Source organism: Ochlerotatus camptorhynchus, unplaced genomic scaffold (assembly GCF_037179485.1).
Source record: "Ochlerotatus camptorhynchus isolate MF236.1 unplaced genomic scaffold, CSIRO-AGI_Acam_v1.1 ptg000024l, whole genome shotgun sequence".
NCBI classification, from domain to species: domain Eukaryota; kingdom Metazoa; phylum Arthropoda; class Insecta; order Diptera; family Culicidae; genus Ochlerotatus; species Ochlerotatus camptorhynchus.
This window is the reverse complement of record NW_027040516.1, coordinates 1,757,476-1,776,722: the sequence shown is the minus strand read 5'-3', so window position 1 is coordinate 1,776,722 and position 19,247 is coordinate 1,757,476. Positions and strand designations below refer to the sequence as shown.

General features: G+C 41.3%; 1 protein-coding gene across 5 annotated transcripts in view; it reads right to left on the bottom strand.

Moving 5' to 3' along the window:
• Window positions 1–278: 278 nt before the first annotated feature.
• Window positions 279–19,247, bottom strand: part of Naprt (nicotinate phosphoribosyltransferase) — an 88,648-nt gene continuing 69,679 nt past the window's right edge. For all 5 annotated transcript variants that reach the window (XM_065229230.1, XM_065229238.1, XM_065229248.1 and 2 more), the window contains 3 exons: window positions 12,867–13,132; window positions 12,385–12,794; window positions 279–1,087 (listed from right to left, as the gene is read on the bottom strand). In XM_065229230.1, coding sequence (XP_065085302.1) covers window positions 1,010–1,087; window positions 12,385–12,794; window positions 12,867–13,132 — 754 coding nt within the window. In that variant the 3' untranslated portion in view covers window positions 279–1,009. The remainder of the gene's footprint in view (window positions 1,088–12,384; window positions 12,795–12,866; window positions 13,133–19,247) is intronic.

Genomic DNA, 19,247 nt, shown 5'->3' with positions numbered 1-19,247 from the left:
AATTTAAACCATCACTTAGTTTGCCAATGATATTAATAAGGGGCATCTTCAAGGTTAAGTTTATCTGAGATCTTCTACGATCAATTTCGGATAAAGTGAAAAGACTGGGAAACAAGAATGACGCAGTTGTGGTGTTGGAAATCGGGTGGAACAAGGAAAACTATATTAGCTACCAGTGTGTTTGAAATGAAAGCTTATTTTTTAGAAGTGAAATAAGAAGGGGTTTACTAGTTTTACGATACAGCTAAGGTATTGCTAGATAATATTTGTAACAATTGTGTGTGTATGACTTTTACTCAGGTGAACCCTCTTTAAGGCACATTACTTGTGTTTTAAAATTGAATCAAATTCCTGAAAGGTTCAATTTGTATAGCTATTTGTATTTGCATGATTGGTATATGAAAATTGTTACTAAACTTTTGTAAATGACACTGGATTTGCAATTTCGAATAAAAAAACAACTCTAGGATTCTAACCCAGAGGACAAATAAATACTACGCTTTAATTCGGTTGTACTTTCTGTGCACTCTATGACTATCTCTGTAATCAACAATATTGAACGGCTTGCAGTTTGTGTTCGGAATGATCTAAATCTGTCTCCGTGTAGGAATAGTGATTCATTTCTAAAAATAAGCTTCCATTCGGAATTGCTTCTTTTCTGCGCTTTCCATTCTTTGCTCCAAAATACCTCCTCCAAAATAGCCACCGTCTTTGATCCATTGCCGCCTCATCACTCGTTAGCCTGTTAACTATCCTGCAAAAATCACCTCCATCGATATTGGTTGGTTCAGCACTCGGTTTGTGCACGTAATAACTTACGTTTCTGTTTTAACAAATTGTAAAATTTTATGGTTTTGACTTCACACTGAGAAGCTTAAAAACCCGTCGCATTTTGAATGCGATGCATAACAAATATATTACTCAAATACAAAGTTAGTGTGTACTGGATATTGAGAATGACTAAAACGGGACAGAGTTGCCTCGGTAATTCGTTGCACGTACCAGCTTATCATGACAGTTCCCCGATCGGAGCGTTCTGTAACCAGAGGTCATGGATGAAGTTGTACAAATTATCACTCACGGCGACCTGGAATGATGGACAAATATAGGATGATAAGAAATTAGTCATGGAAGCGGTTTTTCGGATATTATTTTGTTGCTGACTACTACTATCTAGGATTGCTCGATTGTCCCCGAGAATCATTTCACGCGCTAAGACCATTATTTCATTAAAACTGCAAGTAGGTGCTGGAAACAACAATACCAAGCACGTGTTGTGACCAGTGCTGTAAGCGGTCACTGCAGTCGACGGATTTTCTGTGATAATCGGCTACCTTCGCTTCCGACCAGTCTTGTAAGCGGTCACGGTAGTCGACACATTTTCTGTGATAATTGACTGCCTTTGCCTCCGACATTTGCAAAACAGGCTATCATAGTACAGTACCAAACTAAAATGTAATATGACAGGCTCTGTCATACGACACTGTCGCCGAAGACCGTCATGTAGGTATGTATTTTAGTTTTTCTCATAAGAAGAGCTGCTGATGTTGTACTTGTGTGAATTCTGAAAATAGCAAGTAATGATGTTCTAGAAATAATATTTCTGATCAGAAATGGTTTGATTTACACCACATTGAGGAATTACAACGAAATCGCACATGTCATATGATAGCTATTTTGATAATTTCCTTTTAGCTCGAATGTTATTCTACAGCTCGTGTTGCGTGAGAGAGACGACGGTAGAGCATGAGTGTTCGAATACAAACAGACTGTCGCGCACGACAACGAAGCGAGTGTGGTAAAAAACGTCAACTGTTTCAACCCCTGCTTCCGACACTTGCAAAACAAGCTATCAAAGTCAGTACCATACTGAAATGTCATATGACAGTCTTTGTCATACGACACTGTCGCCGAAGCCCGTCACGAATGTATGTATTTTAGTTTTTCTCATAACAAGAGCTGCTCACGTTGTGCTTGTGTGAATTCTGAAAATAGCAAGCAACGATGTCCTAGTAGCCCTAGTCTGATCAGAAATGGATTGATTTACACAAAATTGAGGAATTAGAACGAAATCACACATTGTCATATGACAGTTGTGTGATAATTTTCTTTTTGCTCGAACGTTGTTCTACCGTTCGTGTTGTGGGAGAAAGACGACGGTAGAGTCACGAGTGCACGAATATTAATAGACTGTCACGCAAGACAACAAATTACAAAATGTACAGACTCCTCAGATACGGTGGTGGCCGTCTTTGTCCAAATTTGTTGGAAGTGTTTGATATCTCTGATTCCTTGTTTCTTTCCGCTTCATCAGAGCCCAATATCTCTCAATTGGACATAACTCTGGACAATTTGGCGGGTTTGCGGTTTTTATTAAAATATTCACTTGATTTGCTTCGTACCACTCCATCACAGTTTTATCATAACGGCATGATGCCAAATCAGACCTGAACAAAGGTGTTTTCTTTGTGGTTTTTGATGATGGGTAGCAATCGCTTCTGCAGGCTCTCTTTCTGTTAAATCTCCACGTTGGTTGTGCCTGTAGTGACGACAGATTTACTCTTTCGGCCACACGTGCAAATTGCTTGCCATATAAAGTATTTTTAGGGAAAATTCGATGCCTTCTTCGTCCTGAAATACCCAGCTGTAGCATCTTTGGCCATAGCAGAATAGAAAGCCAGCCCTGGAAGCTGCTTGAAATTTTCAAGGACATAAGTTTCATCGTCCATGACAACGCATGAAAACTTCGTCAAATATTCGCAGTACAAACGTCGAGCGCGTGATTTTGCTGTCAAATTCTGTTTGTCGTTGCGATTTGAAACTGATTTTACTTTATACGCCTTCAGCCCCAAACGCTGTTTTGATTTTTGGGCAAAACCAGGTGACATTCCTATTTTACGAGCCACCGTTCGAACAGAGAGATTTGGGTTTTCCTTCAAAATCCTCTTCACGTTTCGGTCCATGACTGGATCAATGTTTTTATCACTTCTTGGTTTCCTCTCGACCGTTAAACGTTCGGAAAATTATTTGAGCACACCGTGAACAGTGGATTTAGGTAAATCCTATTTTTTGCAAGTTCCCGTATTGACAAGTCAGGATTTGCATTACGTCCGTACAAAATCCACTCGCACAAGTGTCGTCGTCATCTTGAACAGTTAACATGAAATGTAAACACCAATCATAGTCTTTTTAATCAATGACTCCCAGCAAAGCCTCAGCGAAATTTTTCACTCCTACGTGCAATATTTCAAAAGTTACAATGATTTGAAGGTGTCCGGATTAATGTGGATACAGACCTTATTTATAATATTGCTTCAAATTTTGATTTAAAATCGAGATGAAAGTCTTTGCGTTCAAAAAAAAAAATTCATTGTGCTCAGAAAATGGAGCTCTTTCAGATGATGTATAATAACCTACATATATCTTTTCAATTAAAGAACCCAGTTAACTTTGCAGAAGCTTAGCCAACTTCGTTGAACCTTAGTAAAATACGTAGGAGTTCAGAGAATGTTGTAGAAGTTCCGAAAATTTTGAAGATTGTTCAGTCGACATCTGCCTCATCATTCACTGTCTCGTGAGAGTCTGAATGATTGAGAGGTTAACGAATCACTGACAGCCGAGCACTCAGTAGCTCAGTCAACACGTTTATTCTGTCGTGATGGTACCCAATATTTGTTTTGAATGACTGAGCGTACATTTTCTATGGAAAAATGACTCAATTACATGCTGTGAGAGCGAAGGCAAGCGGTGTGCGTCGCCTGCTCGTGAGTGACTGAATGTTTTTGTTGGCTCTTTCTTTGCCTCGTCCTTTACCGTTTGGTACAAACGGTCTGCACAGAGCAATGGATTGAATAGTGCAGTACTTTCACACTCAGCCTAGGCAGTCAATAATTTTACGCTCTGACTCTAACTCGTTGAAATTCAGGAAGTTTCGTAGAAATTCTGAGAACTTCGTATAGCTTCGGAGAGAAAGAATCAAGAAACTTCGTGGATACGAAAACATTGCTCAAGTTTTGGGAACTTCGTAGAAGTTAAGAGAACAATATTTAAATAGAGAGAACCTCATAAAAGTTTGAGGACCTTTTATTAATTTCAGGACAATTCGTTGAAAAATGGATGGACATGAAATAGTCGAGTACTAGTACAACACACTCAAGAAGTCTGCACATTGTAGACGAAATACGCATCAAGGATAAGTAAATAAGGTAGTGTAATTAAATGAAAATTACTAATCCTCTCTTTCTTTATGAAATAGTTCTTGGAATTCCGTACAAGTTCAGGGACCTTAGTAAACTTTGCCGAAAATCAACGAGAAACGTAGAAGCGAAGCGAACTTTGTAGCAAATTACGAAGCAATTCGTGGAACTTCATAAAACTTCATAGAAGTGCAGGGAGTTTTGTTAAAGTTCAGAGATCTTCGAAGAAGTACGGCAAACTATAAATTCAGACAATATCGTATAGTAGCTCAAACAAACTTCTTAAAAGTTCAGCATGCCGTTTAGAATAAGGCTGTCCACGAGACAGTTGCGATCAGCTGACTTTTTTGTTTGCCAATAACTTTTGACAGATCACAGTAGAACTGACAGTTCACTCTCATATGAATTTCTGCTTTGTTTATGTTTACATTCAGCACCATTAACACCAGATCACTCACACACTCTTGATTTCTAGCTGTCAGTTCCACTGAGAAGCGTCTCTTGGATCACCTTATTGCAGGGATCTTCGAATATGTTGGAGGAACTTCGTAGCAGTTTGTCAGAGATCTTGCTTCAAAAAAACTCATTGAACTTCCTATAAGTTTGGGGAACATCAGGGGGTAAGTCACTCTGCTACCTTGTGTTAAAACCCACAAAACCACACTGTGACATACTCCAAACACCTTGTCATGCAGGCTGCCACCCGATAAAAGATGATTTTTCATCAATTCTGGCACCACTTCCAAGAATTTTTACATATTATGTTGTTTATAATAGACCAATCTATCAATCCATCTAATCTGATTTTATCATTCACCTTTTATGATCTGCACAGAAAAACAAAACTACCCACCGCTTGGGTTTTTTAAACTCAAATTTGAGTTATTTGACCTCTGCCCGTTTCATTTCCTCTCGCTATTGTTGTCAAAAATAGAACGAAAGATTCGACTCAACCGTCTAGTTCCGTACGAGAAGCCAAAATTGAGTAATATACGATATACCCAAATTTGAGTTAATTGAACTTAATTTTGGGTAGAAAAAATTGAAAATAACTTAGCGATGGGTAATTTTTTTTGCCGTCCTTAAATGCAAACTACTTTGAGCCGGTTTACCCAAATTTGGCTTATCGTACGGAACATGGGAGATGAGTGAAATTATCCATGGCTCATACAATTTTTTTGTACGGACAATTGTCTACGCAGGTCATGATCTACAAAGAACCGCTCCCCAGTTGCCGTTGAACCCGTTTTCCCCAAAGATTTGTTCCGTATAATTGGCGATGATGGCATCGTCAAAACATCGTCTCTTCTTGCAAAGATTGACAGTTTCTTATGGGAATTTTCGTTGCAGTGAAAGGATGGTACACAGTCCACTCTGTATCTCGCACAGTCTGACGTTTGCTTATTGGATTTTACCATAGGAGTAAAGAGCTACAGAGTCCCCGTCAACGCCAATAAACAACCACGATCGCAGAGGGATCTGTCATTTTCAGCTTTGTGGAAATCATGGTTGCCAGTAAACATTGTCTGGTGCCGCTTAACGTTTTGACAGCTCGTTCGACACAGAAACACCCCAAAACACACAAAAACACTATCAGCACAGTCACAAGGTGCCAGAGTGACTTAGACCCTGGAGAAAAATCGTTACAATTTAGGAAACTTCCCAGCTATTCACGAATATTCGTAGAAAAGATTTAGGATTTTTCCGAGATATTTTTAGAATTAAAAGAAATGTAAGTCTTCGGTCTTCGCTGCTTGTGCGTCTTGAATACAACGCAGAAGCAAGAGCCAGGAAGATATGCTTGGTAGTGTTTATTAAACAGCAAGCTTCCTAGTTTTTGTTTTGTGAACTTGAAGTTTATTTGAAAGAATTCAGAAGACTTCCAAGGGAAATTCAGAATATCCAAGTCTCAATGAACTTCTGTATCGGGTTATGCTCTGAATATGGGGGCTTTGCAGTTGTAGTTTCAGGAGTTCATAGGTAAGTTCTATAGGTAAGTTCGGATGACCGCTAGGGGGTAGATGAAGCCCATAAACGATCATGAAGTTCGGTAGGCCGCAAGAGCATGTTTCGGTGATAAAAATGTATTGTCCCCAAAAAGGCTCTGGTTGAACTTGTTCCAGATGTTCAAAAGAAGCCACATCAGTATGTACAGTGATCAATCTATGTCTCTTGGCAAGATCTTCCAAAGCCGGCGCCGGTGGTGTAGTGGTAAGCGTGACTGCTTTCTCACCCCAATGAGTCTGGGTTCAATCCTGGGTGGGATTTTTCTGAGGCATAAAAATCTCTGCTCACGTCTTCCTTCGGAAGGGAAGTAATGCTGTTGGTCCCGGCACATGTGTGTTTGAATGGGTGCGATATCCTACGCAGGTGTGGAAGCTGCCTTCCTGCACATTCGATTGCCATCAGTGGATGGCAATTGATGTCTGTCGGTGATTGGCACTAGATTGCGGAACAGAGACCGACGTTAAATAAAGGAAAGAAGAAGAAGAAAAAAGATCGTCCAAAACCATTATGGCATTTTATGGTGCTGGCAAAAATTAACCATTTAGTAAAAGCTATTTTCACACAGATGGCGCTGTTTCACTGGTAGGAAGATATAAAAATGCCCATATAGACATTTTGAAACCTATAGGAATGATTCATGGACTATGTCGTTCAGATATTTCCAGGAAATTATTATTAAGCAAGCTATACCTTAATAAAACAATTTTTCTCCCATACATGTTTCAGCCGCTTTCCTAACAGTCCCCAGAGAGCCAACACATTCAAAGTTGAGGGAGAAAATTGTCTCTCACGAGTGCAATCACTCAATATGCCATGTCTTTGAATAATATACGATTTGTGGTTTCCTCCTCACAGGATTTTTAATAGAGTACCTGGCACTGATTAATATCCGAAGTCCCTCCTTCTAAGCCTACTCGACACAAACAATACTTTCAAAGCTTCGCGATTTTTCTTTAACTGGGCGGGTCCGAGGGGAGCGACACATCTAAATCTCAATTTTAGATGCTCAAAAAATCTCACACTGGCGAATCAATGTTCGAAAAATCTTCTTGCATTTCTCGCATCTACTTGCATCGCGCATCACCTTTTTACAGGAAATCTTCAGAATCGTCATCAATCTTCTTTCTATATACTCAGCGTGCGATCAGCTAGCCCCAGCAGAACACAATCTTTCCTGCAGCGTAGATAGAGTCGTCCCCCTCGGGCGGGGCTTAAGAAGCATTTTTTGTGTTGCGAATGATAAAAAGGATGAATTTTGGATGTGAATCTAAATGCATATACATATAGAGGTGCTAGACATGTTTTGCAGTGTATAATCTGTGGAAGGAATTTATAGGTTTTTTGACTGCACTGTCTTCTATGAATAACTAACGGAAAACAGATTATGCCTTATTTCTGATATGTGTTACCGCAAACAACAGTGGTGACATCTGATGAAAAATGAACGCAGAAGCTTGTCTAAATGATTAATTGCCCCTAACGAGACCCTTGCGGAATCTGTTTTGGCATCCTGAGCAAAGTAGAATAACAACCCGATATCATCTAGATAACAAGTCTTGTTATCCCAGATATCATTTTGTTTTCAGTTGTTATCGCATAACTTATTTAGTTATCAGCCTTGATCAATTTTGGCCTTGTTGTCCTCTGCTGTCCGAAGAAGTCGTCTCCACTCTAATCGATCCATGGCCACAGTTCGCCAGCCTCGTAGTCTGCGAAGGGTCCGCAGGTCACCTTCTACTTGGTCGATCCACCTTGCCCGCTGCGCGCCTCTTCTTCTTGTTCCTGTTGGGTCACGGAGTCCAAAGTAGGCACGATTTCCTGCCATAATGCGTCTTTGAATTTCTCTGCTGGTATCATTTTGGGCGGTCACCAGTGAGCCCAAATACACGAACTCATCGACCACCTCGATTTCGTCACCGTCAATCTGAACTCGGGGTGGGAGGCTAACATTGTCTTCCCTAGAACCTCTTGCTTTCATGTATTTTGTTTTTGATGCGTTGATGGCAAGTCCAATCCGTCTAGCTTCAGCCTTCAGTCTGATGTACGTTTCCGCCATCATCTCAAAGTTCCGTGCCATAATGTCAATGTCATCGGCGAAGCCAAGGAGCTGGATGGACTTTCTGAATATCGTGCCACTCGTGTCTATCCCAGCTCTTCTGATCACATCTTCTAACGCGATGTTGAACAGCAGACACGAAAGTCCATCACCTTGCCGTAACCCCCTTCGAGATTCAAAGGGACTTGAGAGTGTCCCCGATACACGGACGACGCACATCACTCGATCCATCGTCGACTTGACCAATCGCGTCAGTTTATCCGGAAATCCGTACTCGTGCATAATCTGCCATAGCTGATCTCGATCGATTGTGTCGTATGCGGATTTGAAATCGATGAACAAATGATGTGTGGGCACGTTGTATTCGCGGCATTTCTGCAGAACCTGCCGAATCGCGAAAATTTGGTCCGTGGTAGCGCGGGCACCCATGAATCCCGCCTGGTATTGCCCCACGAACTCTCTTGCATATGGTGACAGACGGCGGCATAGAATTTGGGAGAGTACCTTGTAGGCGGCGCTCAGCAGTGTGATCGCGCGGTAGTTGCAGCAATCCAACTTGTCGCCCTTTTTGTAGATTGGGCATACGACACCTTCCATCCACTCCTCCGGTAATATCTCCTCCTCCCAAATCTGGGCAATTACCCAGTGCAGCGCTCTTGCCAGTGCTTCACCACCGTATTTCAATAGCTCACTTGGTAGTTGATCTACACCAGTTGCTTTGTTGTTCTTCAGCCGACCGATCTCCTCCTCAACTTCTTGAAGATCAGGGGCCGGTAGCCTGTCGTCTTCTGCGCGTGCTCCAAGGTCTGTTGCCGTGCCACCTTCGTTTTCTGCTGCTTCACCGTTGATGTGCTCGTCATAGTACTGCTTCCACCTCTCAATCACCTCACACTCGTTCGTGAGAAGGTTACCGTCCAAGTCCTTGCACACATCGGCTTGCGGCACGTAGCCTTTGCGCGAACTATTTAGTTTCTCGTAGAACTTCCGTGTGTCGTTTACGCGGTACAGATTTTCCATCGCCTCGCGATCTCGGTCTTCCTGCTGACGCTTCTTCCTTCGGAAAACCGAGTTTTGTCTGTTCCGCGCTTGTCTGTATTCACATTCAATCTCGTGCGGTGTTGAAGCATTCTCGCCCGTGCTGCATTCTTCTCCTCTACTAACAGTTTGCATTCGCCGTCAAACCAGTCATTTCTTCGGTCCGGGATTGCAGTACCTAGTGCCGCTGCAGCAGTACTATCTATGGCTGAACGGATGTCCCTCCAGCCATCTTCAAGAGAAGCTGCGCCAAGCTGCTCTTCCGTGGGTAGTGCAACTTCCAGCTGCTGCGCGTAGTCCTGGGCAACTCCGGTGTCCCGTAGTTGCTCAATGTTGGGTCGTGGCGTTCGACTACGACGTGTGTTATGCACCGTCGAGAGTTTTGAGCGCATGCATACTGCAACTAGGTAGTGGTCCGAATCTATGTTCGCACTGCGGTACGTGCGGACGTTGATAATGTCGGAGAAGAATTTCCCGTCGATTAGAATGTGGTTGCCTCTCACCCCAAAAGGCCTGGGTCCAATCCCAGTCGGCGCCGCCGATATTTTCTGAGGCATAAAATTGATCACGCCTTTCTTCGCAAGGGAAGTAAAGCCGTTGGTCCCGGTTCATGAGTTGATCGGTCGATAGGTAGGGTCCAGGTGTGGGAGTTGCCAAAATGGCGTCGGACATTGATTTCTGCTCTCGAGACATCACCCCGATTCCAGAAATACCCATATCTAAGGGTATTTGAGATTATTTCCCAGTTTATCTGCAACCGGAAGCCGCTATATTGGGTTTCAAGATGGCGTTTGACATTGATTTCTGGTCTATAGACGTTATCCCGTTTCCGGAAATACCCATATTGAAGGGAATTTGACAGTATTTCCCAGTTTTTTTCTTTAACAGCAAGCCGCCATCTTGGATTTCAAAATGTTTCATACATTGATTTCCGGTATATATACGTCATCCTGATTCCAAAAATACCCATATTGAAGGATATTTAACATTATTTACCAGTTTTTCTATAACCGGAAACCGCCATCTTGGGTTTCAAAATGGCGTTAGACATTGATTTTCGGTATATATACGTCATCCTGATTCTAAACATACCCATATTGAAGGATATTTGCTAGTATTTCTCAGTTTTCCTACAACCGGAAACCGCCATCTTGGGTTTCAAGATGGCATCAGACATTGATTTCCGTACTCAAGACATCACTCTGATTCCGGAAATACCCATATCGAAAGATATTTGTCATTGTTTCATTTTTTTCTATAACCGGAAGCCGCCATCTTGGATTTCAAGATGTCGTTGGTCAACGATTTCCGGTCTCCACGTCACCCCGATTCTGGAAATACCCACATTACGTAATACATCATTTGAATTCACAGTTTTTCTAGGGTCAAATTGCGAATCTCGACTATTTGTACGAACGCTTGTATGAAAAAGTTTTTCGTTTCGAGATGCGCAATGTGGCCACCGTATTCGAAAACCCCTTTTTCGACTTGACACTGCATAATTTTATTCATCAAATACAAATTCTGTTCAGTTATCTGCCATCACTGCACAGTGGTCCAGAATGCAGATTTAGGTGGAATGATATGTTTTGAGCATGAAATTGAAACTTTAGGCTAAAAGTCTCTTCTACAAAGTTGTTCCTTATAGTTATGCCCTCATTTTTATGACAATGAATTCTAGGTTGGTTCCTATTATCATTAAAATCAGAAATCTAACTTATTTGTTTGAATAAATTAAGGTATACATTCTTCGACAAATTTATAGCTGAGCTAATTTCGAGCAACTTTGTAGAAAACAACTTTTTTGTTCAAAGTGTTTTTTTTATGTTACTTCATACGCGAAGTTAACGATTTTCAGAGTTGGTTGGAAATGCTAACATGAAGCTTTAGTGTGATGATTTATTAGCTAGAGAATGATCTTTAGAAGAGGGTAGGTGGATAGTTCCGTTAGAGTACGGCAGTATGAAAATTGAATAGAAGTTGCTAGGGCAAAAATTTGCACCTTCTTAAGATCTAAAAGTTATTTGAAGACACCTTTGCTGAGAAATTCGAAATAAGAAAACTAGATCAAAACAACTGTGTTTTTTAGAGCCACCCTAACTCAATTCAAGAAAATAGCTCTAAATCGGCCAATTTAAGAGATACAAAAAAGTTGTTTTCTACAAAGTTGCTTGAAATTAGCTCAGCTATAAATTTGTCGAAGAATGTATACCTTAATTTATTCAAACAAATAAGTTAGATTTTTGATTTTAATGATAATAGGAACCAACCTAGAATTCATTGTCATAAAAATGAGGGCATAACTATAAGGAACAACTTTGTACAAGAGACTTTTAGCCTAAACTTTCAATTTCAGGCTCAAAACATATCATTCCACCTAAATCTGCATTCTGGACCACTGTGCACTGGCAGTTCTAAATAACACGCATCATGCACATAAACATAAAACAGTACCGGATCGGTTCATGAATTCAAAACATCATCCTTGTGAGCACGAACACCGGTACTGGAAAATCAGAACCGCACCGTGTGCAGCGAACTGGTGAACACGGTGCGGTGTTGCTTGCAACTATCAAACCGAACCGACAGCAGCACCAAACACTCGGTACAACAGATCAGCACATTGGTTATGATTTAGAAATCCGTACCGGTGTTTTGCCCATCACTGCCTTGATACCGTCTAGATTACTTAGGTACTTAAATGCAAAAGAAGCCATTCGCTTCCCTTGCTAACCGCAATGGACCTGGAAAATACCCGCTATCCCAACTGCAGAGGCTTCTCCGAATGAACCAGTTTTGCCTCCACAGTTCATCGAAAAGCAAGCTTAAGTAGGTGGTACATAAGAAATATTGCTGTCCAAGCAATAATTTTCGAAGAAATGGTAAATACAGTCAACTCTCCATATCTTGATATTGATGGTCCCTTCCGAGATATGAAGAGATCGAGTTATAGAACAACATTGACCAACTAGGGACCGAGATAACCATCGACATATAGAAAAACGTGGAGAGTTGACTGTATCAAGATTTTGCGGGGAAAAGTCGGAAAATCACTAGTCATTGGTCATAGAACATATTGCAATCCATTACCTTGTACGGCGTTGGATTCAGCGTACGCTTGTGATCCTGCCGGAGCGTCTTGAGCGAGTTCTGCACACGGTCGCGCACCTCATCCAGCGAGGGCATCGCCTGCGTCACTCGCCCGTCGGCCCAGTACACGTCGTACAGGGCCTCGACGTGCGTGGGAATGACGTAGGCTCGCTTCGATTCTTGGAATGGATGGCGGCAGAGCACCTTCTGGCCAACTTCCGGAGGGCTTTCGTCTACCCGCTGAAGCAAATCGATCAGAGCGTGCCCATCGGCACCGTACAGGCGGAAAACGTTCTTGTTGCCCGGCATCGTCACCTTGCCGACGTCCTGGCTCAACTTGATCCGCGGCTGAGTATTGATTTCCACCATCTTGTAGACGCATCCGAGGGCCGGCTGTCGCTGACAGGTCACTGAAAAACAAACAAACAAACAAACCGTTCAAAATTTTATCAACCGACTCAAAACCCAAAGAACCAACTCACCCAAATGGGTTCCAATTCCGAAGCAATCGATCTTGTGGCCCTGCTCGTTCAAGCTCAGAATCGTCTCCTCATTGATGTCGTTCGACGCCACGATGGTCAGTTTGCTGAACCACGGCAGCTTGAAGCGCTCGCTGATCCGCTCGAAGGTTTCCCGTGACAGGCAGCTCAGGTAGGCCAAGTCGCCGGAATCGATGCGGATTCCCACCGCCCGGTAGCCCTGGTCGTTGAGGGCCAATGCCACGGCGCAAAAGTTCAACAAGCCGCTCCTGAGGGGGAAATTCCGGGCCAAAAACGACAGCAGAAAAGTTTCGGATTAGATCAGATCAGTTTTGCAAACGATCTCGCACAACAGTCCAGAGGGCAAACATCGAAGGAATTTGAAATATTTAGCGGAAAAAAGTAGTTGGTTAGTTGAATGGTTATTGAACGAAACAAGAAGGGAAACATGTGAACGGCCAGCAATGTGGTGGTGAAATGTGTGTTTTCTTATACCATGAATTAAGGCTAGGTAGTAATAAAAACAAAATAGTGAACTAGTAACGAGGAAACTTTTGTAAAGTGACTTGCTAACCTCTGCAAAATGGTAACCGAATCGGGATAGTAATTTTCAAATGGATGCCAATTTGAGCTACCGTTACTGGTTTTATGCTTGCAGTCGATTTTCTTACTACGCAGATGATTGTACTGATACAGTGGATAGATATTGACTGCCGATTGGTGCGGAAGCCAACTATAAGAAGTTTGTTAAAGAAGAACAGAAAGAAAAGAAACAGTGCATCGGAATGTTGGCTTAGTAGATTACTATAAGTATTTCGAATCGAAGTGCTTGCGGCGGAGGTGAATTTGTTTTTAATTTGCTATGAACATTGAACCTTCAAGGATACAGATAACTTAACCACTTATGAGAATTTACAAACTATATTTAATGCGTGGCTTTATTTGTGTATTCGAGATCTTGCTCGTTTCCCAAATGAATAAAACCACTGGATTACATGTATTCATATCAATAATGTGTCACTTGGGGACGACGCCGGCGTAGTGGTTCGAATCTATGCCTTTCACGCTAATGGGCACGAGTGCAAATCTCATCTCCTTACAAAGTCTTGAATAACCTAAAATGTGTTAAAATGCCTAAAGTAACCAAATGCCACTTGTTAAGTTTTTTGAGATTATGGGAAAAAAAGTAGTCGAGTTTTTATACTTTGGGGTTTTGGGTTTCCCATTTTGGAACTTAAAAAACTAGGACATGCACATTTTCATGGGCTTTATTTGAGATTCAGAGGCCACATTTCGCAACTCGAAACGAAAAACTTTATCATACAAGCGTTCGCACAAAAAAATGTTTCATTTCGAGCTGCATAATGTTGCCTTAGGCTTCAGATTTGGTGAGATCGAACACTTCTTACAAATATATTATTCAATAAATTGCATCATGAGACTTGACTAAAGTTTAATTCTGGCCACTTCCTCGGGGGCACCCGGAAAATGCCAGAGCAGGCTTGTTATTTCCTTACACATTGAGCGCAACGAGCACACTTACAGCTTATCACACTGAGGAGAACGATTGCACTGCTTTATGAAAACACATTCACATTGAGGCAAACACAAAACGAAACGGCAATACTAAAATTACGGAAATAGTGACCAAATAGCGACTTTTAAATAATAAATAAGTAACCAACAGCGACATTTGATTTGATATTGAAATTAATTCAAGGAATCTCCTATAAACAGCATTGGAAGTGATTTGAATAACTCCTATAAACAGCATTGTAAGTGATTTGAATAATTTTGATTACGTTACACATGATGACTAACAAAAAGCAATTTCCGGATCTTCTCGGATTTTTTTTTAAATTTTACTGGTTGTTTGATATAGGTACGTTTGCATTAATGTATAAACCAATGAAACCGATAGCTTAAATAGGGTTCAATAAATCAGTACAACGACAGTTACGTTGAAAATATTTAAAATTAGAGGTAGATAATTTTGATATTTCGCTAAGTTTTTTCACAAAATTTCTTCGGAAAATCTCAAGAACTTTTATAGAATCATTCCCCTTCTCTTGAACTTGCCTCTAAAATAAGCTTAATAAAAAAATAATATTGCACTCTTGAAATCCTTTGCAGAACAATTAACAATATTCTTGTAAATAGATTATGTTCGTAGTTGGAGATGATTAACGTCAAAAATCAGACTTAAAGTGGACATTTTATACGATAGTTGAGGAGATGAAAGTATAGAGTTGATAGTTCAGTTAGAGTACGGCAATGTGAAAATTGTATAAAGAAAGTAAAATTCGAGCAAAAATCAATTTTGATGAAGGCACGAATCGGATCGAGCATTCCTTTTACCAAACTCCCCCGTTGATGGATGGTGAGGGGTATTTCTTCCCGCCACCACTGGCAAAAGGGAGATTGTTTCACACTCAAGTCGCCATCTGACATGCATCTACCCGATCTCCTCAATCGGGGGATCTCGTTTCCTACTTTCTATATACAATTTTCACACAGCCGTTATAGAACTATGAACTCTATACTTTCATCTCCTCAGCCATCGTAAAAAATGTTCCTTTTAAGTCTGATATCGATAACTTCACTCATGAAGTAATGAAACATGATTAGTTAAAGTAGAGTACTTTTGATTTTGTAATGGCTCTCCCAAGAATTCCTTGAAGGTTCCTTCCATTAATCCATTTTAAATTTAGTTGAAATCTCCTTAGAATGCCCATGCAATTAACCACAGAAATTGTAACGCTGTGCGGTTTTCTTTTTTTTCTCTAAATATTTTATCGAACTAAATCTATATATATAAAAATGAATTTCTGTCTGTCTGTCTGTCTGTCTGTCTGTCTGTCTGTCTGTCTGTCTGTCTGTCTGTCTGTCTGTCTGTCTGTCTGTCTGTCTGTCTGTCTGACCCTTATAGACTCGGAAGCTACTGAACAGATCGGCGTGAAAATTTGTATGCAGGGGTTTTTGGAGCAAGGAAAGGTTCTTATGATGGTTCGAGACCCCTCCCTCCTCTGTAAAGAGGGGCTCCCATACAAATGAAACAGAAATTTCTGCATAACTCGAGAACTAATCAAGCAAATGGAACCAAATCTGGCATGTGGAGGTCATAGGGGGTAGCCCGTTAGATAAAGGGGAGGGGGCTACGTACAATATAGCATGCTTTTTTTAATTGGCGCATGAACCCAAGCTAATATTGAATCCCGAGCAAGGCCGGGCACTCTCAGCTAGTTTAAAATAAAATTCATTGCATTATTTAAATTTTCATTTAGATTTCATTCAGTAGTGAAATATTTCGTGCGTTTCATATCGAAGTTACGCGTTGTTTATGGTTAGGTGTCCTGGATAAACATTTTGCTATAAAAAGCTCATCTTTATAGATAGTAGCTTTTATTGCACATGCTTTCGGAAGGCGCCATGAAATACTTCGCCATTCGATTAGTTTGGCGCAATTTTTGAATAAAAGAATCGTTTTTTAAAAGACAACCTTAATTTCTAAAGAAGAATGTCGTTAGGAACTTTCTTCCCCGCGAAAGGTACTCTGACTAGTCCATTTCGCTTTCGAATCGGCTGGTGAACAGAAGTGCACGAATAAGATTCTCGTTAAAAGTCGTTTGTGCATTTGAATTGCCTTAACAGGTAGTTAAACTTTAGTGAGTGAGTTTTATTTTCAGAAGTTTTACTAAGACGTTTCCTTTCTTTGTACAGTGTAGCTAAGGTAGTTTTAAATTCCGCGTAGTCTGTTCGTTTTGTTTCAGTGAATTTTGTACAAAAAAGGTAATAATTGATTTTAGTTTATATTGTAATTATTTAATTAATGCGAGTTCGCGTTGGATTTCCAGCGCTTTGTGCTTTTTTTGTACGGGTTGGATTTTTATCTTTGGTTCGGCTATCGCAAGGTCGGACAAGGGGTTCTGTTAAGTGGCATCTATTCCGTCGTCCGTATGAAACGGATCATCAGACTCGTGCGCCAAGCGAAGGCCCGCCTGTTCAAAGGTAGCTAAACGGAGAAGAGTGAAGTTCGCTATTCGTCGGAGCGAAAGTTTTCCGACGGTCGCCAATCAACCGTCGACGAGGTCCTTTTTCCGCTGCAACCTCTTGTGGACCATTCTTTCCGAGAGCGCGGACCGTTTGAGTGCGTAGCCAAGAGCGTACCACGGTCCGGATTCAATCCAAGGAGAAGGGTGGGTTTCATTCCATCCCGGGCGGTCATAGCGGAAGATTAGTACGCGAAGCCGTGCGGCGGTAAGTTGGCCCGCTTTTCTCTGAGGGGCGAATCTCCCGGGAAAGCACGACTACGGTCGAGGCTCAGCTCTCGACGTATTAAATCGGAAGCCTTCCGTCCAGCCGCCACTCTCTCCGCAACTCTAGTTCGGCCATACTGCGCACGGGTCACCTTCATCGCTGCTCGCCATACAGCAGCTCATGTGCGGCGCCATAACGCCTCGCCGCCATCGCCACGCTAGCTGGAAGGTCGCCTTCCGTCGGCATCATCGAGTCGTCGAGTCCCCACCGTCAGCCATCATCGAGCCGTCGTTCTTCGCTTCGAAAAACCTGCGCAGGTTTGTTAGAGCATGTTTTTAATCATGGCCATGATTTGCTCTTTTTCCGTACACTCATCCAGAAATCCAACCCGAATAAACGAACTCAATAATAGTGTTTAATGAAAATTGAAAATTAGTTTTTTATGCTTTAGAATGTTTTTTCCCTGGAATAAAAGGCACTCGCTATCTTACGTTCAGTTTTTCCTTCGATTACCGCTCAGTTGAGTAATAATTCCTTCTTTCTCTTTCCGTTTCGTTCATGTTCTGGGTAAGTCAGAGTAATTCTTTCGTTCCGATAATATCTGCGGTTCTACGGGACTTGGCGTTTTACTTTTGATATTAAAGCTAGTTGTGCCATTAGTAATCGGAAACCGTTCAAGAGGTTCTCTGAGATAAGGTCTCATAAATCGGGCAAAATTCGAACATGACCAGTGGTCTCTCCTAATCGAGAGTGGCGCTTAAGCCACTGAGTTCTACGAAAACCTCAACGAAAATTCGTGAACGGTTACAAATTTAATAATTTTTTGTCTAGAATAATCAATTCGTATTTCCCTCAGAATTCCCATGGTATTTTCTGAGAATTCTCAAAACCAACATTCATCTCAGAATACTCTTGAAACTCTGCTTAGAGTTCCTTTGAGATTGAACCCTCCACATTGGATTCCATTGGAATTCTTCTCGTAATTTATTTCGAACTCTTTAGAGTTCTCTTGAAAATATCCTCACCCCAGAATTCTTTTAGAACTATCACCAGAGATCATCTCTCAAAGCTCCCTTAAAAAATCAGAACCTGTTTTGAATTCTTATTAGAATTGGACCTAGAATCCTCATCCAATCATCAGAAAATACATCGTTATAATGCACATAGAGCTCTTCTATCAATTATATTGGAATTATTTCCAAAATTGTTTCGAAGCTGAATTTTGCATCTTTAATAATTTAAACAATAATCAAAGGCAGCGCTCGTATGTGTTAGTCAGAGTTCAAACTTTAGATTAAAAGCGAAGACAACAAATCAAGAAGACTGGCAACTCTTCCATTTTCTGATACGAACGCCATGAGACAGGTACAATCGCGTCATCTGCCGCTCAAAGGTAAATGCTTCGAACGAATTTGATAGCAAAGATTACATTCTCAGAAGAAGGGTTTGTGTATTTGCTATTTTTCTATGCGTTCCTTCTACCTTCACTCAAGCGCAGCGCCATTGTATCTGTCGCTTGGATTCAGGCAAAGTTGCCAGTCTTCTTGATTTGTTATCTTCGTTAAATGTTACGTGCGGTCAACTTATTGTGTGTGCAAAGTTCGTAGAAAGATAAGGCGAATAATGTGTTTTGTGTGGAGATGTTCGACAGCTTTTTTGTGCAGGATCGTTTTTTTTGTGCAGATTGGAGTTTGCACCGCATAGCGATAGATGGCTTTGCTCGGCACACAGCAACCAAGGAATTAAATCGTGCTCTCTAGACCCAACGCTTCAATGTCAAGATTCCCGGTTCGGGGAGAATTCGGAAGGGAGCGTTTCAATGCGCAACACAACCACCGTTAAATTAGAAACACTGGAATAAGAGACCAGCGGAGAAAGAAAAACATGAATTTGGCAACAAGATAAACATCAAAGCAATCCTGGCATCACTTGCATTTGTAACTACTTGCGAGTGACTTCGACAATGAACCGACGAGCAAGTTCATGAGTGATTGTTAAACGATTTTAATACTTCTCCCTAGTTGAAGCTAATCATTTATAAACATTGCAGATTGGAACCGCTTTTGACAGGTCGATTGGAATCATAACAGTGTCTCCGCTGGTCTCTTATTCCAGTGTTTCTACGTT